Below are 23,449 nucleotides of genomic sequence, written 5' to 3' on the forward strand. Positions count from 1 at the left end.
TATATAAATTTTTAACATTCAGCTTCTTATCAACAACATTTAAACATCTACTCACTATTACATCATCCAGACAAGTTAGATTCTTTGTACACAAACAGGCGAAACAGTTTAATTTCAACAGGTAATCAACAATATGAAGATTTTTTTTATAAATCAAGAGTTAGATATTTAATTTTAAATACTTTTAGTTTGATGCAGTTATCTGTTCTATAAGAATCCAGCTTTTACTAGAAATGGTGATTCTTATTCTGTTTGCTGGCTACAAGAGTAAAGCAGGAAAACTTTTATGTGTACATTTTTGAGTTAACACTTATCTCTGCAGTAAAGCAATTTTATATCTACCATTAAACATGTGTTTAGAAACAGACATAAAGGGACTTATTCATACCTCAGAAGTGTATTTTCATGGTTTCAGCACACTTTGGATGAGGTTCTAAATGTATTTCCAAAATCAAAGAAAGTATAAATTGAATCCAGTTTAATCTGTGACTGCAGTATAGTCAAAAGCTTGTAGAAAAAAATGGATAGATACATATAAATCATCCTTGCTGCTGAAGAAATGCAAAGATTCAAAGCTTGTTTCCAGTCTAAAACTGGACACCCCATTTTGTCTTCTGTCTCTTGATTCTTGTTGTTGCTCTAATTTAGAAAACTGATACCCCAAGAGTTTCACTTCTCCCAGTTAATAATTTTCCTGCCCTTTCCTTGCACTGGAATTTCTCTTTCCTCTTCTGAATTTTGATTTGAATAGGTGCTCTTTATCTTCTTGGTGGCTGCTGAGGAGTGTAGTGATTCCTCAAAATAAATATGTCTGACTAAAGTCTGTTTCCTTCAGTGACTGTATCCCCACTGACAAGATGTGAGTTTGCTGAGTAACCAGCTTGAATTCCTCCTATAATTTCCCAGATCTTCCTTTCATAGCCTAGCTTAGTGGAAGCAATAACATTAAGGAAGATTTATAGCTAGTAATAACCATTGTATTAATTAAAGCTTGTCAGTTAGCCCTGTGGTTCACTGTGCTGGTGCCAAGACAGACAGACCACTGAGATATCCAGACCACAAATTACGAGTCATTCAGTTCTGCTTGACTTATCCATCTGCAGGGTCCTATGATTAATCTTGTCAGCCTTTTGGGAATTGGTGCTGGTGTAAAACTTCTGGAGTGAAAAACTCTTACTTAGATTCTCTTGGTTTTCCTGAATCCTTTTAGAATTTCGATTCATTCTTATATATTGTTCAAGAGTATATGTCCTTCTCACTGTCAGAACTTCATGCATTCACAAGGCTACCTCTTAAGAAGCCACTAAGAGGAAAAAAGTGGCACATATAATAAATGTGTACCATTTGAGAAGCCTAGAGTATCCTGTCTTGCCTCCAGTTGCTAGTCCAAAAGACGCAGGTTTTTCAGAGGTCGTGTGTTGTGCAGGTATCTTGATAGTCCAGAACATCCCAAAAGGTACTGGGATGGCTCTGTTTGAACACATGGACATTAACTCTTCTGACTACTAATGCCATTTGTCAGGGTCAGGAGCTGCTTTCTTCTTCATAGGGGTGGGATTCAGTGTCTGGAGGACAGGTACCTGCTGCCATTTATGTTGTGGAATTCCCATAATATTTGCACTGGCTCACAAATTTGACAGAGATCTGCAGGTGACCCATACTCTTTTGTAGCAGCTGGTCCTGGTTAGGCAGGTTCTCTGTGGGATCTGAGTTGACACAAAAGCTACTCCAAAAGTTAATTTACTGTACAGTTTCAGTGAGTTTGCAATTGAGCATTCCTTTTAAAAGTGTATAATTGAAATCTCACACTTCAGTCATTTCTGTTACATGTGCCCAAGCCATAACATTTCAGGCAGGTTACACACAATGAGATAAGCCTGTAGTGGTTGTTTTTTATCAAGTGTGTATAGAAACACAGCTGGATCTGACAGAAACAGTTTCAGACTGACTGGAAAAAGAAGGAAGAATTGCATGTTCACATCTAGTCAAATTGTAATCTAAACAGTTTTCTGAAAATTGAAAAGTGGTACCTTCAATTTATATTGCTTATCCTGATGTGCTGCTTTCTGCATCCATCTAGAGGGCTGAATAGGACATTCCATCTTATTCCATAGCCTGTTGTCATTGATGCATACTTCTTATCTCAGAATGGTTAAATTTAGTGGCCAAGGTTATAGCAGAGTAAACACAGGTTATCATGTAAGTGACTGAACTAGATTATGGCATGAGTAGTCCAAGTGTTTGGTTTAAAAAGAATTTTGCAGCAATTGCTTCTAGCAAGTCTCCTTCATTCTGGTTTTCATTTGCCTATATTATAGCACAGATCTGTTCTAATATATTGGTTCCATATATTATGACTAAATTTGCAATTCTTATGACAACTGTGTTGAGCTGAATGCCTTCATATTACTCATTGGTACCCTCCAGTGATGGAGACTCTTCCACTTCCTTTACTGTTGATGTCCACTGGTTGTTTCTTTCTCACAGAGGAACTCGAAATAGGAAAAGCTATCCACCATCACATTTATCTGGAAATACATTCTGAAGCCATTTGATGTACCTGGGCACTGCAGTATTGGTCTGTTGTGAAACTGATTAAGGATCTTTCATTTTATATTTGCAACCATGGAACTGATATCTTTGAGTGCTGAAAAGAAAGAGGGTCTAGTTTACCTTCTAGAAACATTTCTTGTAATACACATTAAATAATTCTGTAGCAGTTGCTTAATATCTTCTCCCAGAGGGAGCTACCTTTCTCCTGCTCTAGCCTCTTTGAAGTGACGACTCTTGTGAATAAATTGGATGAGATCCCTATGATATGCTCTGGAGACCACCTATGCTTGTAGTTCCCTCTTCTGCTGAGCCCACCCTGTTCATGCACTTAAATGTGCAGAGCTTGGTAATTGCACCTTTCACCCACTCTGTAGTTTCTGAGTCACCGCATTAAGTCTCCCAGGAGCACCATGTGCTCATTTTGTACAGTGAACTGACTGACTTCCTTTGGTTTTGCAATAACACAACCTCTATGGCTTCTGGAGAGGGTAACAAAGTGCAAATGAAATGGCCATGCTGGAACATCATCCCCAGTGTGGCTACCTATGCCAGCCTTTTTGAATGCTGCGGAGGTCAGGTTTTGTCCTGATCTCCACTCCCATTCCTGCACCTTCTTTAAAAGCTCGGTTAAAGGCTTAATCATATCTGCAAACACTGATACAGAATCCTGGGGAAGAATAAAATTTGCAAAAGATTGCAATTTATGTGAACTTGTAGAGCAAGGAGCTTCTTACTAATTTTTCTCATTCATCTTTCTAAGGTCATTAGTCTATTCCTAAATATTTTTCTGTTTAATGTACCACTTGACCTGTTCATCAGCTCACTTAGAAGTGAACAGCTCCCAAAGTTATGGCTTATATTTGTATAATTCACTCTTTCAGTGGTGTTTGAGTCCGACTGTAGGTTAATGCATCGTCTGTTTGTGAAATTACATGGATTTGATCAGCCTCTGATAAATGTTTCCATGCTTGGTTGATATGAATATTGCATAAAGCTAGAGCACAGTGAAATCCTGGGGCAGTCGATGATTCTAGAATGCTATTGCTGCCCTGCAAATGTAGGGGGAAATTCTTCTCATCCTTGCCTTCATAACAAAATCCCAAAGACAGCATATGCTAAATCTGTTCTGCCAGACTGGCATTTTTTCCTACAACAGGTGTGGTTTATGGTGTAACAGAATTAATTGCTCAAAATCCAACCATTACCCAGTAAATCCTGCTGTCTGCTTTTATAATAGGCCAGATTGGAGCATCGGAAATGCCTCATCTTCATGCAATTATTTGTTAGTCCAGTAAGCTTTTTTTCTGTGGTTTGGGGTTATTTTTACTTCTTCTGTGGTTGATGGTCTGGACTCAAAACGCTTTGCCATACTCTTGCAGTCTAATTTCTTTTGAGACTCTGATTAGGGAAAATCCTCTACCTATTCATCTCTAGTTGAACTTCAGGAGCTTTTAGGGCAGCAGATTCATGCACCTCTGTCAGCCTTTCCCAAGTCTATGAACAGGGACCTTCCAAATCCAGTATAATTTGATGTTCTTGTAATAATAACATGACTGGGATTTTTTCTGTCTGTCTTTTGGGAGCCTTAAGTCACACTCAAAACATTCCAGTACCTCTCCAGAAGCAGTAGGGTGAATTTATTTTTAATCTACTGATGTGGCCAAGATAAGATTCAGGGTTAATTGCTAACACCAGAGCATCAGAGCATCTATTCTGGGTTCTTTAAATGCAGGGATGGTGGTAATGAGTAACCTGGTTTCTGTACCCTATAATATTCCTGCCAAACTGTAGGCTTTCTTCCAATCTGGGTTTTTGGTTTAGCTAGTTAGATTACATCCAGCAAGCTAAAATCTTTTTGTCACTTCCTTATCTGTCAGGTACACATATTGATGATGGACTTTAGTCTTATTTGTGTTTACCTCTTTCTCTTGCTATGAAAATTTTTCTTTCTAATACGCTATCTTGTTTGTTTAGCTTCTGCTAACCACTCAGATTTTCAAAGCAGTTTTCTTCACATGCTTCCACTAAACCATCAGAAGTACATTATTTCTTCCTATGAAAAACCTGGCTTAGCAAATTTAGAGAGGTGTGTTGAGGAGCTGAATATGAACAGATGAGTATTTGGCTTCCCTACATGCATCTACCAGAAAATCAGGTGATGCATCAAACATACATGCTTGACATTAGGCACCTCTTCCAGAATTTTTACCCTTAAAAGTATTGGCAACATTTGCCTTTTATGTTTATTTAGTTATTTTAATTCTGCATTTAACCAAAAGTAGTTACTTTTTTTTTAAGACTGATGTCACTAAAGATTGTGTGTGCTACTTTGGTTGTTCTCCTCACTATTGCTTCGGAGGGCAATAATCTCCTTTGGCTTCTACCTTAGCACAAGGAAAGTCGTGAATCCTGAGGCTTTGGCTTCTAAAGCTGTGTTCTGTAGTTTGAGAGCTTCTGTGGGCAGTCCTCTTCTTCCTCCTCTGCTGGTTTTTACTCTTTCCATTGAGTTTGTACAAACCTTTGTGAAACCGCAGGTTTGAAGTCTTAATGGATGCCTTCTCCTTGACAGTACTATTACAAGGACTGGGAGTTTCAGGTTTTAGCATTCATTTACTCTCAGTGATCTGACTGGGCATTGCTTTATCACTTTTATATATTCTGTCAATGTTTTTGATATATCAGTTTTATGTGAGTTTTATGAGAATTTTATATGCTTAACATTTTTGCTCACTGCTGATTCTAGCATCCTTCTTTCCAACCAGAATGTGGCTTAAAATCCACTAGTGTTCCATTTGTTTTTCTGGCTAATGATGCATTCAGTTGTTGTAACTGTTACCATCATTCCCATTATGAGTTTCTCTAAAGTCATAGTGCTTTTTTTTATCCTCCTTGTTCACGTGTCTGAAAATATCAGCTCCTGCAAAGTGCTGTTGTCTTGGTTTGTGCTGTTTACTTCAGCTTGGGCAGTTCTGTGTGCTTGCTTTTCTGGACTACAACTAAGTTCTTCATGTGTTTTCCCTTCTATCTATATTTTGTGTACTTGAGTATCATCATGATGATTGGAGCCTGGCCTGTCTTCCAAGAGTTTCATGTTTTGGTAGAGGACTTTGCAGGTCATTCTCAGTACTGGAGCTTTTGTATGTTTATGTATCTCCAGTAAGCCTGAAGCAATTTTGATGGCAATGATTTAATCTTGGTCTTCCCCTAAATACTGCCTGAGCACTGTGTCCCAGATTACAAGTTTTTATCAGTGACTATTTAGTCCAGTACTGCACAATTGTCTCTAAATCACTCAAGAGTACTGCTTTGTACTTTTATCTTCTTTTTGTACTCTGTTTAAGAATCTCTCATATCTTTAATATTCACATGGGTCACAACATTCCTTGAACTATTTTGGTGCAGTTCCGTAATTATTCTTTTCTGTCAGAGGTGAAGGAAAATGATTAAACACATCAAGTGTCTCAGAAGCACTTGTTGTCAGAAATAAAGCTATTTTTATCTTGTCTCCCATTTCTCCACAAAGTCAAATGCTGCTTAATTCTTTTATGGATGACCTTTATCTTTTCAGAGACTGTTTACATCTCATGAGACTTGAAACTGCTTTCCCACTCCACTTGTCTCTTGGTGCTTTAGTTTATTTGGACAGGATGTCGACTTCAGTGGTTGTGCCAGCCTGTGGTGAGTGGAGTGCAACAGGCACTTTTTCATCTCATTACTCGTCTGGGCATTAAAAATGGCTTCAGTGAGTTGTGGCCCAGAGGTGTCCCTGCCTGCACTGTGTGAGGAGTGCTTCAGATGCAGGTGATGGCAAAAATGGGGTGAGTGGAGTCCCTGCCAAAGAGTGTGTCCTGTGTTTGCACAGCCTCCGATGGTGCTGGTGGGGTTTGCAGAGTGCTCTGTGCAGTCCAGCTGCCTTCTCTCTGGCTGCCATGCCATAGGGTGCTGGCCCAGGGGGTGGCCTTTCAAAGCAAGGTGAGCCTGAGAGAGGTTTAACTCAGGACTTGTGCCATAACATCTTGGCTTTCTGTACTTCAAAGGAGAAGTTTCCTGCAGCAGCCACCTGACACAGTGGGATCAAGGGGTTTTTGTTTCTTTCCATCATGCTGTGGTCACTGTGTCTCCCTGCTGCGTATCTAACTCTGATAATGTTCATTGTGGCTGTGCATACAGTGTGTGAAAGTAAAATCCTTCCAAGACTTTCATCTGCTCTAAAATCCAATAGCAAAGTGTAAAAATAACTCTTACTAAGCCTGTGGCTTAGCTTCATGCTTTCAGGCTGCCTTCTCTCCTATTCTCATGCTAGCAAAACTCTGTTTTGCTTATGATGAGGAAAATGGTGTTCTATCTAGCCACTGTGCCTTCAGAAAAATGTGTAATGCTTTCTTGGGTATTTTTTTTTGTAGACATGAGTATCACATTAAACAGAGGCACTTTTTCTGGTGTTAATACACTGGTCTACAACTTGGGGTATCTGGTTTAATTTGTCTTTTTCTGTGCATATTTTAATATCTCTGTCTTTCCAGTTCCTAAAATAGGAATGGTATTGCTTTGTGCCTAATGTGTGGCTGCCATAAATTCATTCATGTTCATGTTCCAGTGACCAGCACGGTGTAAAAAACAGTGGCTAATGGTTATTGAGCAAGGAACTGGAACAAAGGGTGTAGTTCAGATGTGCGGTCAATACTTAGAGCTGTAATTCTAGCAAATTTTACATGGATTGATTGTAGACTGAAAAAAATTCACTTGGGATTCTTTGTACCATTTACATAGCCTAATTCTATTACAAGGTTGTTGAGATTGGTCAAAAATACTAAATTAATTGAAATTATCATCTGTGTAAATGTTTGCTAACAGATTGTAAAAGTAAAACTGGAACACTACATATTTGGGAAGGAATAATTGGGAAAAACCAGAGTAACTATATAACTAATGTATAAAAAATTCCTCTGCTTCATATATGAAGATGTTATTTTACTAGTTTTGAAATATGAGTAAAAAAAAAAAAGCAATTTCTACATACCTGTATCTGTTACTCAGTATTAAGAATATAGTTTGATTGTGAAAGAGAATGTTTGCCCAAAGACTGTGTGGGTCAAGCTAACTTAGGATCTAAGGGTGAAACTTATATTTAATGTGTCATCCTTTTGTTGTAGCTTTTGATGAAAATACTTATTTTTGGTGATATGGGTGAAAAAATACATTTTCCCCTTCCAGGTACAAGGCCCATTGTGGCTAATACATACTAGGTTCCACCATGTCATTCAAATATTATTTCCATTTCAGAAGGGCTTTTGATGTGGAACTGAATAATGATGTTATTCAGTATGATGTATATCATCCCAGTTTCTACTAATCAAAACCTCTTTGTACACCTTTTCCAATTAACTCTTCTCTTTGTATTGCTAAATCATAGAATCATAGAATCATTTAACTTGGGAAAAACCATCCTCTCTGGGCAGCCTGTGGCAGGGCTTGACAACTCTTTCTTTCAGTGACAAGATTTTTCCCACTGTCCAATCTAAACCTGCCCTGGTGCAACTTGAGACCATTTCCTATTGTCCTGTCACTTGCTACATGGGAGAAGAGACTGACCCCCATCTTGCTACACCCTTGTTTTAGGTGGTTGTAATGAACTGTAAGGTTCTCCCTGTCCCTCAGTTTCTCCAGGCTAAACAGCTCCTTCAGTTGTTCCTCATCAGACTTTTGCTCCAGACCCTCTGCAAGCTGCCTTGCCCTTCTGTGGACATGCTCCAGCACCTCAGTGTCCTTCTTGTAGTGAGGGGACCAGAACTGTAACACAGGATTTGAGGTGTCACCTCACCAGTGCCAAGTACAGTAACACTTTCCAATTCAGTTTCATTAATATGCAGATAGACAGTTAAACCAAGATAATTCATCTAAGTGTGGAAAACAAGGTAGTAGTGCAATTTATTTGTGAAATGAATGGTGTTATTACTGGCTCAGAAGATACAGAACTTAAAATTGAGAAAACTTGTTCTGGAGGAATGAACATAAATTATGGAATTGTGATGATTCAATTAAAATTCTTGATTTGCTCTTGTGAAGGCTGTGCATCATGATAGATATAAATACGGAGAACTTGCAGAATAATCCATATCAGTGCCAGATTAATGATCATGGAACTTAGGGGAGTAGTCAGGCAAACAAATGTCTTAGTATTACTACACTGTCTTCACATAGCGATTCAGACTGTATAGGTCAGTCCTGCCATAGAGTGGACAATCTCTGACACAGTAGGACTTTGTCAGATTATGAAGCTTGTGTGCCTGTGTTGAATTACTTCTGCTGTCACTGCAGGACTTTGGTAGGACCTGGCCCATGCTATGACATTGCAGGTTTTTTTTTCCCTGCCTTGGAAATGTGTTTGACACTTCCCAGGCTATTCAGGTCTCCATTTCTGCATGGAAATGGCAGGTGTGACCTTAGTCTTTATTATTCTGGGGTGGCAACTAGTTGCATGTATTAAGGCAGCTGGTGGAGCCAGAAATCTCCACTGGCTGTAGTAGGAGCTTGGGCTTACATGTGGACAGTGAAATATAAGGTGTCTTCAGCTCAAAAGGAATCCTACCCTAGAAATAGGATTAATTTGCCTGAAGACAGCTATGGGTGCAAATTATGATTTGATGTGTTCTGCAGTACCTCAGGTATCTCTGTGGGGATAAGAGATGCAATTTAGGGTTTATTGGGAGACTCACAGCTTTCTGAAACTGGCTGGAATTTGGGCTGGAAATCCAGTTGGCTCTGAAGTCTCTAAAACTGTATTAACCACCTAATTTTAGTCAAATGAATTCTGTTCCAAATTTCCATATAGACTCTCTGCTTTGTCACTGGCTTCTTCCAGCTTTATTTCTATGCAGTTTTTGACTGTTTCATTAATCTTCATCTGCAGGGGACTTTAATGCACTGTTTCCTACATTTAGCATTTTTTTATCAAAATAATATAATTCCGCTTCATGCACACTCCAGAGGGTAGACATTTAAGTGAGCTTCTTCTTGCCACCTTTCATCTGCCTATAGAATATGTCCTGTCTAAACTGAGTAACAGGTTTTGTCTGTCATCAGTGGAGAGAGATGGGCTTGCAAAGAATCAGATGGTCAGGCTCCATCATGTTTATTGGAGCTATTGATGTATTATAAATGAGAGCATCTACACTGAAGTCTGCAACTCAGAGCTTGATTTACATACATGCACATAGGTGTGGACTGTGATTCACAGTTTCTGAGATTCTTCTCTTTGGCTTTTGGTGACCACTCTGAAAGGTCTCTAGTCTCCTGTAGGGCCTGTGTCAGATCCATGCAGATGTTTTATATACCCCACAATGACTCAAAGGCAGCAGGTTTCTGTGTGAGGGCTGCTGAATTGAGCCTTGATCACTGATCTTGCCTTTAGTTGTGCTTTACTTCCAGTGGTTTTTCTCTCAGCAATGATAATTAAAATTCTGCTAGAGCAGTAAAATGGTAGAATTTGCTGTTTTCCTGGGTAATTAACAATGTTGATGTCAAAAATTATATTCCTAGTAATGCTGACAACTGGAAGTGATTGTACTTCAAAGCTTAAATGGTAAGAGTGTATGAAAATAAAACTGAACAGCAGCTATCAATAAATTAATGATAAAATTTGCCAACATGCCATCTGCATGGACTGGAATTATAAGGGTTTCTATATTATTTATATTTCAGGGAAGGCTAAAAATGCATGTGACATTTTGATATATGTTCATTTGATTGGTGACTCTGTATGGTGAGGGTGGAAGTTCATGTCATCACAGCACATATGAATGAATACTGAGTGATGAGTCTCAAAATACAAATGTAAACTGTTAGTAGAGTTATTAGGTAGGTTTTTATTCTAATGAGTGGATCTCAGAATTACAGAATCACAGGATGTGTCAGGCAAGAAGGGATCACAGTGGTTCATCAGGTCCAGCCTCCCTGCTCAAGCAGGATCATGCTGGATCCCATTACACAGAATTGCAACCATACAGTTCTTGAATATCTCCAGTGAGTGAAACTCCACAACACCTCTGGGCAGCCTATTCCAGTGCTTGGTGGTCTGTACAGTAAAAAAATTCTTCCTTGTATTCAGGTGGAACTTCCTGTGCATTAGTTTCTGCCTATTGCCTCTTGTCCTATTGCTCAGCACTGCTGAGCAGAGCCTGGATCCATTCTCTTGGCATGCTCCTTTAGATACTTAAAGACAACGGTGAGGTCCCATCTCTTGTGGCTGTACAAGCCCAGCTCCCTCAGCCTTTCCTTGTAAGAGAGATGCTCCCCTCCCCCAGGCATCCTTGCTCTTCTCCCTTGGACCTGCTCCAGGAGCTCCATGTCTCTCTTGTCCTGAGGAGCCCAGAACAGGACACAGCACTCCAGATGGGCCTCACCAGGGCAGAGTAGGGGGGCAAGATCACCTGCCCCGACCTGCTGGCATTGCTTTTCCATCCTAATCCACCCCAGGACACCAATGCCCTTCTTGGCCACAAGGGCACTGCTGGCTCAGGGGCACTTTATTGTCCACCAGGACCCCCAGGTCCTTCTCTGCAGAGCTGCTTTCCAGCAGATTTCCCCCAGCATGTCCTGAGATATAGGGTTATTTGGTGCAGGACCCTGTATTTGCCTTTCTGGAACTTCAGGCAGTTGTTCTCTGCATCTCTTCAGCCTCTTAAGGCCCTTCTGGAGGGTTGCACAGAACTCTGTTGTACTGGCCACTCTCCCACCTTTGTGTTGTCAAATCTCATATTTTTACCTTTTTATCAATGACCTAGGCAAAAAAAAAGGCAATTTCTACTAAGGTATAGTTTACAAAAGATTGAATATGGATTCACAGAACAGTCAACATTCTTTGATAAGCTAGGTTCAAAGAAAAGATATGTTTTACATGGTGAAGGGCTCTGGAGAAATGGTTGTTTAGATGTGCATATGCTCACACTGTACTTCTGTGGCCACATGAGCAGAAGTAGTATGGTAAATTGTCTCTGATTTTACTGCTGGCAGGACTGCCACTGGCATATTATGTCCAGTTCTGCTTCTGTAGTTGAAAGACAGATGATGACAAATTGGAAGAGAATCAGACGGGGCAGTGAGAGTGGTTAAAGAACATGAAGGTAGCGCCTGAAGATAATGTAAGGCTTCAGGAACTTAATATTTAGCTTTTGAAGGGAACATCAAGAGACTGTTATAACTGACATCTCAGGAAAAGATCTCAGGAAAGAAATTTGGTACAAAATATGTTCTTACGGTAAAAGATAAAATTATACCAAGATGAGTGCTTAAATTCTGATGCTAGGTGTAAATAGTACATTTTAATAGATTAAATGGAATTATTGGAATAATTTTTCAGGACCTGTGGCAATTTTTTTTCACTAGACTTTCTAAAGCCCAGATAGGTAGTCGTATATTCCTGTGTTGTGTGTTCTGATTCAAAGAGCATTAAGTTCAAAAGTGTTTCTTTGTTTAGTATTGTTTCAGAGTTTTGGGCAGTTTTTTAAGGTTCTTTTTTTATATATCCATGAATCTGCAGATAAAGTGATATTCCTATAATGAAAACCTTTTTTGAAACATATTTGGTTAAATGCATTTTCATTTTTGTAAATACTGGCAGTATGTCTGAACTTAAGAATATAAGTTAATAAAGCCAGAAGTGTGTTCAGTGCTTGTAATAGTATCTTATGGAAAACTGAGATGCTCTTTTCCCCAACCAACTAGCAATTTCTGGTTGATACGTGGTATTAATATGGTACTAAGAAGTAATTTAGGTATTGTAAACTATTGCTGAATTAATAAGACTGAGCCCCAGTACTTGAGAATAATTGTGTTACTTAAAATGGATTTTTGGGTCCATTAATTACAGCCTTTCTTTTCAACAGGCCCATGCTAAGGTCTGGCATCTCTACAATGACCATTTCCGTCCAGCTCAAAGAGGAAAAGTGTCCATTGCCCTTAGCTCTCACTGGATAAAACCCCAGCGTATGACTGAAAGGAACATAAAAGAATGCCAAAAATCACTTGATTTTGTGCTCGGCTGGTTTGCTAAGCCCATATTTATCGATGGTGACTATCCAGAGAGCATGAGGAGCAACCTCTCATCTCTGTTGCCTGAATTCAGTGAGGCTGAGAAGAAGTATATCAAGGGAACAGCAGACTTTTTTGCTCTTTCTTTTGGAGCTACCCTGAGTTTCCAGCTTTTGGACTCCCACATGAAATTCCAGCAGTTGGAATCAATAAGCCTGAGGCAGCTCCTTTACTGGATAAACAGTGAATATAACAACCCCCAAATATTCATTGTGGAGAACAGCTGGTTTGTTTCTGGTACCACCAAGAAAGATGATGCCAAATATATTTACTATCTCAAAAAGTTCATTATGGAAACTTTAAAAGGTAGGACTTACTTTGTATTCATACATGCTTGAAAAAATTGTAATGCAATATATCCTACAGAGGTGTGTTTAGGCACCAGGCTGAAAACTGATTTTAGTCTGTAGCATTCATCTTGGCACTTACAAAGTGAGATTTTAAATCCCTTTCCTGGGTTTGTTCTTTCCTTGAAGAACTCTCATATCTGCAGATAGTATTTGGTGAGCTTCATGCTGCTGTCCTTGAGGTCAGTAGGAAAATTTCTACTGTCTTTGGTAGGAGGAAGTGCAAGACAAGTAAACTATATTCTCAGTGGCCTTAGGAGAATTTACTGTGTTATATATTAATAGCTGCTTTCCTTATCTGAATGCATATGTACAAAACGTAAGAATATATATATGGGAAGGTAAATACTATGCAGTAGGAATTCCCCTGAAAAAACCCATAAGGCTGAAATAGTACATTTTAAAATTAAATATTGGAACCTTTTCATTCTGCATCTTGCCCTTGCCCAAATTTTACATTCGTACAGCTGTGGGCATCAATCACAGTAATTTGAATTTCCATCAGTTAAAGGAGAACTGAATGGTTGAGGATATATAATCAAAATAATTTAATTTGTTAACCTATTATTTTTTCCAGACAGTAAGGAATTACACCACCTTAGATAAGACTTATTTGCTGTTTTCCCATTTCCTTCTGGCAAAACATTTTTTCAATCCTAGTAGTAGCTGATAAGTTGTTGGGGTTCCCATTTCCACTTTCATTGTCTTCTAATTTCTAAATTTACAATTTATCAAGTGATTTACTTGTCTACAGTTTACTGTTCTTGGTTTAAAGAATATTATTGTATCTATTAGTCCAGATGAAACAGACGTTGTGTTACATTGCCATTTTCATATGGTGAATGAGAAAAAATGGCTTCATTTTATTCTCAGCAGTAATGAAGATGCAGAAGACTTCCAAACTGGTTTCATCTGCTATTCCAGAAACCTAATTATTGCAAGTAAATTAAAAGGTGAATAAATACCCAAGCAAAACATTAACTAACCGTTGCAAGTACGGTATCACTGGTTAGCATAAAGTCAGATGAAGAGCTCATCTTCATGAAGGGGTCATAGTCCAATTACCCCTTTTTCTGCTTAGATTTTAAATTGCTGGAAATACATACATGGATCTGTCTTTTAATCACAGCTGGTTAAAAGCAATCTCAATTTACAGTGTCCTTCTATTTATTATGTCATTCAGTAAATAATAATAACAGCAACAACAGTATTAAAGACTTGTCATAAGACACTAGCACTTGCCTAAACCTTTTATAGAAAAAAAAAATCCAACAAAGAAAGCAGAGACAGGCTGGGTCTGCAGGAGGGACTTTGGTATCATTAAAATGGAAAGTATTGCACCCAAATCATCTTCTGTTGTTAGAATCTGCAAAATCCAATATAAATACCAAAGTTCTCTATGCAGTACCTTGGGGAATTTAGTTGAGAAAGATCCAAAAAAGGCATCATGCTGGCTGTGAGCAGAGTTGTTGGACAGCATTAAAAACCAAACATAAAGGCACAAGCATTCTCTCTGAGACATGTAGATATGCCTATCCCATGCAATAAAGTATTGTAATATGAAGATTTTTGAGATATTTACCATGAAAATCACTCCAGTGGTGAAGGGACAGTAAAATGACACTGGAGCTGTAGCACTGAGAAGCAAGGATGATTAATTTAGACACAGGGCCGCATAACTGGGATTTTGCTACTTGCTAGATCTTGCCAGTATCTGTGCCTGGTTATGTGTATGCACTGGTTCAGACAGAGCTGCTTATTTCTGCATCTACTTTAACAAGTAAGTGCAGCCCAGTTGGAGCAAACCTAGAGTAAAAAAGAGTTGGTGTTGAGGGTCAGGTGTCCACACTGTATGTATTCCTGAAGCCCGTTTCTGGATTAGTTTCACCCCAGAGGAACCCAGACCATGCATTCTGAGTCCACTGTGTGATGTGAACTGAAGCATGTTGAGGGAGATTTGCTCAAAAGCGTGCTCCTGATTTCCCTTGAAGTGCTGATGGAGGTGTCCATTCTACTACTGCATGCTGTAGACAAGCTCTGTACATTTTTAAATTTATTTTTTTATTTTCCTTTGGGAAGAGATATTTTTTTGGGATTCATAGCCCTGTTTGCTATTTTTGGTATTTCTTTCTTTCTTTTTTTTTTTTTTCCCAGGCACCATTTAGAGTTGATTAGAGTAAATAGAGCTGTAATATAAAGTTGTTAAATATTAATTAGAGCCATTAATTGGTTGGACATGTCTTCTCCCTTGTGTGGGGATCTTACTCTGGGGTCATATTCACTTCCTTTGTCTCTGGTGCAACAAACAAATGGACTGGGCCTTGTAAATCAGAGCATGTCGCTTGGAAGGGCTCCTCTGGGTCATGTTGACTGGTGGAGGTCAGGTCATTGTTTGGGGGGTTACCAGGTCTGAATTCAGAGTCTTAAGCAGAAAAGGAATAGCCAGGCTCATGACAGGTAGGAGCAAGCTATTCTCAAGTATGTCCAGAGGTGAAATATAGATCCTGGGCACCTTCCAGATGGAAGCATGGGCTGAAGGCTTCACACACTTCCCCTTCAGGCACTGGGGTTGGAGAGGAGCTGAGGAGAGGGTTTTAAAGATCTGTATTTGATGCTTATGGGTCTGCTATGTTTCCTTTCATGACTTCTATACTATTGAGCCAAACAGGGCATGAGCTGAACTGCTGTTTAATTTTTAACCCAGATTTGGTCTGTACAGTATTAGACTTGTAGGCATGCCCTGGGGGATTGCTCAGATCAGGAGTCACTTCCAGTGGTAGTATGGACAAGGCCACTAAATTTCAGAAGCAAGGACAGTCTAGATTTCAGTCAGCCTTGCTTGGTCACCAACAGACATAAAGGAAAAAAGGGAGATGAAAAGAAAAAGAGAAAGAAGAAAAGAAAAAAGAAAGAAAAGAAAAGAGATACATTAATTTTCATTGTAGTAATATACAATCTGTGTGGGATACGGTGTTTGAGACTTCCAGACCTCTTGGAACTTCCAACCATTTATCAAGTTGCTTCTTTCCTCAGTGACACTTAAAAGTTAATACATTTAAAAAAAATAATTTGAGGAGGATTTTTACAAGGTGCTCAGGAAGTGTGGGAGTGCTGTGTGAAGTGATGACTTACAGAAGGGTGAGATGCTGTTCAAAGAAGTTTTCACTGAGACTGGTTCACACAGTGGACCCGTACTGGCTTTTACTCTGCTGTATGGCAGATGTCATCATGGGTGCATGCAGAGGTTAGAAAAATAGTGACATTTGCCAAACACAAAAGAATGATGCCTTTAGGAGGAGAAATATTCCATTTCCTTAGACATTTTCTCATGACCTTTGACAAAGACTGGGCCAAATTTGTTCCTTATTTAACTGCATTGTTCCTTTAATTGATTCAAACAAGGTTACAATCAAGAATCCATGTGGTGCCTCATAACTGATTGTAATGATGTACATTAGTAAATGTACCTCAGGAAATTAGGGTCTTGTTATTCTACTTGCCTGAAATAATGCTTGCAGTGTTACTAGGCTGGTAAATATTATCTTCAGTCAGTATCCAGTTTGGGCTGACAGAAAATGGTGAGTAATAAAGATAAACTTTGCTGGCTACAGAGCCAAACACCAGTTCTAAAGAACGCTTAAGAATGTGCTTAAATGCATTGCTGAATTAGGGTGGGTCGAATTAAGTAGTTAGAATTAGCACACTCTTTTGTGCTTTCCTGGAGCTGAGCCTTGACCAGGAACATTTTGCTGGATCTCAGTGTTTAATACAGCTAAAAGTATCATTTGGAATATTTTAATAATGCTGGTAAAACTAAGAGATGCCAGTAGATCCTGACATTAACCCTTAAAGCATGTGGTGATTTTAGAAGGCAAACAGTTGACCTAGAATATGCACATATTTTTAGAAACCCTTAAATATTTGAGCTGGAAAATGCTGTGCCATAGAAGATGTAAAGAGACAGAATTTCCAAATAAACAGTCTTTCTGTATTATCACTTCTACTTGGAATCTGTGATAATAAAAATTCATGTGCACACCAAACGTGCTGTCAGGTTTTTTTCAATATGTATTTGGAGTGGAGGGGGAGGAGATGAAAAGGAGTACAGCTTTTGTTTGCATACAGGGTAGTTAGTGCTGCAGTAACAGCTACCCTGGAGCTGCAGCATGAACAGAGCAGGGGGCAGTGCAGGGCAGTCACCAGCTCCAGGGCTGCAGGTGTCTCAGGCTCTACTCTGAGGCTGAGGTTTGGCACGTCTGATGAACAGCACTGCTCAAACCACTGCTGCACGGCTTCTCTTTCTAGATCTCGCTGCTTTAAAGCCAAGCCAGGTACCTCTGCTGCCTCCTACCATAATCTGGCAGCTCCCTGAGTGCAGCTGAAATATGTACCCTGAACAGGCTTTGAGGAAGGCCCTGAGATACTTATCTGACCTGTTGCATTGTTCTTACACACTAATGCTGCAAGCATTGCTGATAGGGTGTGATCTAGAGAGGAAAAATGAGCACCGTGCTAAGTTTGTGTTTGTTCTTTCCTCAGCTATCCGGTACGACGGAGTGAACGTGTTTGGCTACACAGTCTGGTCCCTCCTGGATGGCTTTGAGTGGCATAGGGGGTACAGCATTCGGCGTGGACTGTTTTATGTAGATTTTCAAAGCCATGACAAGAAGTTGATGCCCAAATCTTCGGTCTTGTTCTATCAAAAGCTGATAGAAAAAAATGGCTTCCCACCTTTGCCTGAAAACCAGCCCATAGAAGGTATTTTTCCCTGTGGCTTTGCTTGGGGAATTGTTGACAACTACATTCAGGTGAGTCTGATAATAAAGCCGACGGGCTGTCCAGCCAGATCAGTGCACAAGTTCACAGTGACATATTTGCTGAATAGAGTGTCTTTGCCACAGTGCCGCAAGGAGATGGGTACGCGGCTTTTGTGCCAAACACTGTGTCTGTCATTCTTCACCAGACTTGCTGTGTGTGACCAAGGCGAACCAGTCAGATTGAGACATTATAACATTTTAGAAAAATATATGGAAATGGAAAGGAGTCTGATGCTTGTCTTCCCTGAACATACGCAATCAGTTATGGGAAGCCAGCTCTTTTCAAAGGGAAGTCAATTAAATCTGCTAAACTGTAAAATACATGTTTTAGAAAACTTCCTGACAACTCCTAAAACTCCAGTGGCATGTTTCTTTATCTTATCCAAATACATCCTGGTACTGTTCTTAGAGAGATTTTATATAAAAGGAAGTGAACAATACTGGATTTAAATGAAATTTCTGTATTCCTTCTATTTCGTTTTATGTCATACTGTGTCTGATGAGGGCCTGCAGTGCCCCTGCATAGAACCTAGCTAGTTCACAGCCCTCAGTCTTTATTTCAACTGATTTGGTACTTTGTGAGAATTTTTCAAATTATAATACTTTACAACATGAGTAAAAATTGTACCTTAGATATGATTGCTTTAGCTGTTGGGCTCTGTAATTCTTGGATGCTATTTTGGGTTGCAGAGCTTCTCTAACCACAGTAAAGAGGTGTAAATTCAAAGCCAAGGCTTCATCCAAACCAGAATTTTTAATTTATATTTCCCACAAAGGCAGAATCTTTCTTAAGGCTTGAATGTGAGGAGCTTGTTTGTTTCTTCTCACTCCAGAAGTATGATTTGGCTTTGTTCTTTTGAGAAACACTGCAGCCTTCTTACCTCATGCACCGTTTTCCAAGAAAATTCAAGTCATCCTCCTAGCTCTCAGATAGATTAAGAATTGGAAATGGAATTGCTGCTTTTGGAGTCAGTAACAACTATAAAGTTGTGGAGTCAGTTAGCCTACAACAGCTAAAAAATCCTTCCCACCCCCAAAACCTTCAAAGCCGAATATTTTAGTTTCAAAAGGCCATTCAAACATTTTGTGCTGTAAGGCTTAGGTTGTTTGATTTGTAGATGCATCACAGTAGAAAAACTGTTTTGACAGCATTCCCACAGTATTAGTGGCAATGCATGCTTTAGTAATCTACAAGGGACAATTCTCCAGAAAAGCAATTTCCCTCAGACATGCTGTTTTTTATTACTTTCTTCTACAAGCACAGTACTGACCTCTCCAGAGAAAATAGCAACTGGTTTTCAGCAGGTTCTGTTATACAGTCTGCAGAGCCTCAGCTACAAGTTGAACACTGGTTGTAGGCTGACACCTGCTTTTCAAACAGAGGGCAGGACAAGGAATCTGAACTCAGGGAGAAGCCACACACCAAAGATTAAAAAGAAAGCGAAAAGGACAAATAAAGACCATGATACCACTATCCTGTGGTTTGGATCTAGGAAAAATTATAAAGAGTATGAATGAGGAAATTTCATACTGCGCATTATTATAAGTAGTTCAGTTTTTCATTTTCTAGTCCTTACTGTGCTGGTGATTTTCATTAAAAAGTGAAAGTATAATTCTGAGTGACCCTGAGAAGCTCATCTTGTACTGTGTTAATGTGCCATACAGGCAGTTCTGACATCTGAAACCCTAAGGCCTTCTGGGGAATGCATTTTCTGTTGGAGTAACATGCAGTGGGTTTACTCAGAGGCCCAAAAAATTGATTCAGACATCAACAGCCTGCTGAAATAACATGGAAATTATTTCAGTATGAAATAAATAAAAAGGGATGTCTTCAGCAAGAAGGAAAAAATTTGCTTGTCCACTGAATTTTTGCTAAAAATCAAGTGCAGAGCATTACTCATCTTTCATCATAGTTAGGAAAAGAAAAGAACACAGAAATTATGTTGTATTCATTATTTCTTCTCATGCATTCAGGAGTGGTCTTGAAACTGACTGTACTGTGTAATTCAGAGCAGACAGTCTCTCTGTAGACCCTCCTTAATCTTGAAAGAAAAACATTTTAAAAATTACTGTAGTCTTCGCTGAAGATCTTCTCTAGATATCTGTTGCAGACTTAGTGCCTTATCCCTGAGCAATCCCTTGTTTCTTTTGGAAACTGGAACAGCTTAGAGAAGACATAAACATGTTGACCATTAGCATAAATTTATTTGGAAAGTAGGGTGAAAATAATACATAGATTTGGTGCTTCTCTGACATCACTTGTTAACAGAAAAGTCATTCATACATATGAGCCCAAGATGCCAGTATCAGAGATGCTGAATGCAATGTTTTGACTCAGGATATTCTTTCACTAGGATGTGCCTGATGGTTAAGATGTTCCCGCCTACCTGAAACAAACAGCTTGAATCTGGTGTGTTTCCTGTTCCTCTAGGTAGACACGACACCCGCCCAGTTCCTTGACTCCAGTGTTTACGTGTGGGATGTTCACCAGACTAAGAAGCTCATTAAAGTGGATGGAGTTTACGCCTCAAAGCGCAAGCGTCACTGTGTTGACTTTGCTGCTATCAGGCTCCAGATCTCTCTTCTGCAAGAAATGCGTGTCACACACTTCCATTTTTCACTGAAATGGTCTTTAATCCTTCCTTTAGGTAACCTTTCTCTAATCAACCACACACTTGTACATTACTATCAGTGTTTTGCTAGTGAACTTCTCAGGGTTAACATAACTCCTGTTGTTGCTTTATGGCAACCTATGATTGAGAATCAAGAGCTTCCAGTTTCTCTTGCCAAATATGGAGCTTGGGAAAACAGAGAAATTGTTCAGGCTTTTGTTGAGTATGCCAGATTCTGCTTTACAAGTCTTGGGAACCATGTCAAATTTTGGATCACCATGAATGAACCATCTGTGAAAAACCTGACATACTCAGCAGGGCACAACCTGTTGAAAGCCCATGCAAAAGTCTGGCATCTTTATGACAAAGAATTCAGGAGATCTCAGAAGGGCAAAATATCTATAGCTTTGCAAGCTGACTGGGTAGAACCAGCTTGTCCTTTTTCCAGGAATGACCAAGAAGTTGCTGACAGAATTTTAGAGTTTGACATTGGCTGGCTTGCGGAGCCCATCTTTGGGAATGGAGACTACCCAGAGGTAATGAGAGCGTGGCTTCACCGAATAAACAGTGTTGACCTGTATAATTTCCACTTGCCTTACTTCTCAGAAGATGAAAAGAAGTTAATACAGGGCTCATTTGATTTTTTTGCCTTGAGTCACTACACTACTACCCTTGTGGGCTCAGAGAAAGAAGATGCAGTAAAATATGACCACTACCTTGAAGTTCAAATGATCAATGACATCACGTGGCTTCACTCTCCCAGCAGAGCTGCAGTAGTGCCCTGGGGACTGCGTAAATTGCTCAAGTGGGTGAAATCAAAGTATGGCGATGTCCCAATTTATGTTATGGCTAATGGGATTGACGATGACCAGAATATGGTCCATGATAAGCTCAGAGTGTATTACATAAAGAATTACATCAATGAAGCTTTAAAAGGTAAGGAACCACAGATGGTTTATATGTCACAAATCCCACTATCAGTATAGACTGTGTGATAAAGTATGCTTAGCTTTATTATACATGTCCTCTGTAGAATACTCCATAAATGAGATGTTACTACAGTGTAACAGGTAATTTTCCCCTTGATTTATAATTGATTGGTGTTACTAAACCTAAGATCTTGCTTATATTCTGCATAAGACAGCAGAAGAAGATTTTTATGCATTCAACAAATTTAAATAGAAGTTGTGTGAGTAGCTCCACATGTGTTTAGTCAGATTTTTATCTTATTGCACTTCTACTGTTAATTTGCTTTGTTGCTTTGCTCCACCGATGTGCCTCCGAGCTGGGTATGAGTTCTGTTCCTCAGTTGTCTCTGTATCTTATCCAACAGTGATCTTATCCAGCAGTGATCTTGATAATAATTCAGCTGTCTATCTCATTATGCCATTTCCTGGACTGTTTCCTGCTATTCAGAACACATACCAGTCCTTTTCTCTGTCTCAAAGATTCATAAATTATAAGGCAAAAAGCATTTTGAGTCATCCTGTCATACAGCACATACTGTTTTTTCAGGAAAGCACAAGACCCAAATGAGATAATTTTTACTAATGAAGAATCTTTGGTACCTCCCAGCGTGTGTGTATATATATATATATATATATCTTCTACTATTAATTGCTCTATCTTCAGCTTTAAGCAATTTTTTTGTGCATTTCCACATGTATTTTACCTATGTAGGTATTTGCAGACACAAGACAAGCTATCTCTCATTTATCTCTTTGATAGATAATACAGACAAAGCTCTTTGTGTCCCTTGCTATAAAGCATCCTTTCAAAGCTCTGAGTTATTAGGTTTTTCCCTGTATGCTATACTCCTCATGAGAGGGGTAAACCCACACCTGGACACATTGTTCCTGTAACAGCCACACTTACACAGGTATACTTACACAGGTATAACATAACCTCTTACCCTCCTCATTTCTACATGCAAGTAGGCTGTTGGCCTTCTTGGCCATGGCAGCAGGTTGGTTACACAGATTCTGTGGTGATTTACTGATATTTTAAACTCAGTTACAGATTCCTTTTCCCCATTCCAAGCAGGACTGCCTCTTCAAAAGTAGGTCTGCTTGTTCTTTGACATCTTCACATTTCATCATGTTCAAATGCCTGCTGCTTGTTTGTGCTTGCTACACTAGCTAAGTTATGTCTCTAATCTTTGTGACTTGAAGTCTGTGAGAAAAAGTTTTACATTTATTTCAGGTTGCTGATATATTTAAGATCATTAAATAACAGTACTAAAAGCTGAGCTCGTGATCATGGTAGAAATACACATACTGTGACACTTACCTTCAATTACATTTCTAGACTTACTTGTAGTTCTATTACTTCTTAATTCTACTTGAGACTAGTTGAAATCTGTTTATTATGGGCTTCCTTTGACCTCATAACATTTTTTTTCTGGTTCCAAATGCCATATAATATCAAGTCATTTGCCTTGTGAAGCTCTAAGTATTTAACGTCAAACATCATTACTTTTATTGATCTGGTGGTTTCAGAAAAAAAGATGTCAAGTTATTTTGACAAGACTTATTTTTCTTAAAGCCAAGCTGATTGGCATTAAATGTGTATTATCTCCTAAATTTTATATTTATCAAGCTTTATATAATCTGTTCCAATTTTTTGATAGGTAGTGAAGAATGGTTGGAAATTCCTGTCCACTTTATTAACTACTAGCTTTAATTTCCTCCTCTGTAATTTCCACCTCTTTTACAGATTACAGAACATCAATATTAAGTGCCCAAGAGTTCATTCTCCAGCGTTTTGTAGCACTGGATGCATGTTTTATAAATCTATAGTTTAAAAAATATTTTGGCTATATTTGGGCTTGTGGTTTCATGCTGTTTTTTTTTCGGTATTTCTTGTCTCCTTGGCACTTCTGTTGTCAAAGTGTCTGTGGATATGGACTTTTCTCTCAGTTCCCATTAGCAAGAACACCTACATGCCTCTGTTTTTTACAGAACTTTGCCCTTTGTACTGTTCTGGTACTACTGTCCCCCAGTCACTTCTTTCTCCGTCTTCTGTCCAGCCT

General features: G+C 39.1%; 1 protein-coding gene across 4 annotated transcripts in view; it reads left to right on the forward strand.

Moving 5' to 3' along the window:
• KL (klotho) overlaps positions 1 to 23,449 on the forward strand; it is a 46,623-nt gene that overhangs the window by 19,506 nt on the left and 3,668 nt on the right. For all 4 annotated transcript variants that reach the window (XM_068181993.1, XM_068181992.1, XM_068181990.1 and 1 more), the window contains exons 2-4: positions 12,438 to 12,948; positions 17,529 to 17,797; positions 20,238 to 21,354. In XM_068181993.1, the coding sequence (XP_068038094.1) occupies positions 12,438 to 12,948; positions 17,529 to 17,797; positions 20,238 to 21,354 (1,897 nt within the window). The remainder of the gene's footprint in view (positions 1 to 12,437; positions 12,949 to 17,528; positions 17,798 to 20,237; positions 21,355 to 23,449) is intronic.

Source organism: Anomalospiza imberbis, chromosome 2, assembly GCF_031753505.1.
Source record: "Anomalospiza imberbis isolate Cuckoo-Finch-1a 21T00152 chromosome 2, ASM3175350v1, whole genome shotgun sequence".
In the NCBI taxonomy this organism is placed as follows: domain Eukaryota; kingdom Metazoa; phylum Chordata; class Aves; order Passeriformes; family Viduidae; genus Anomalospiza; species Anomalospiza imberbis.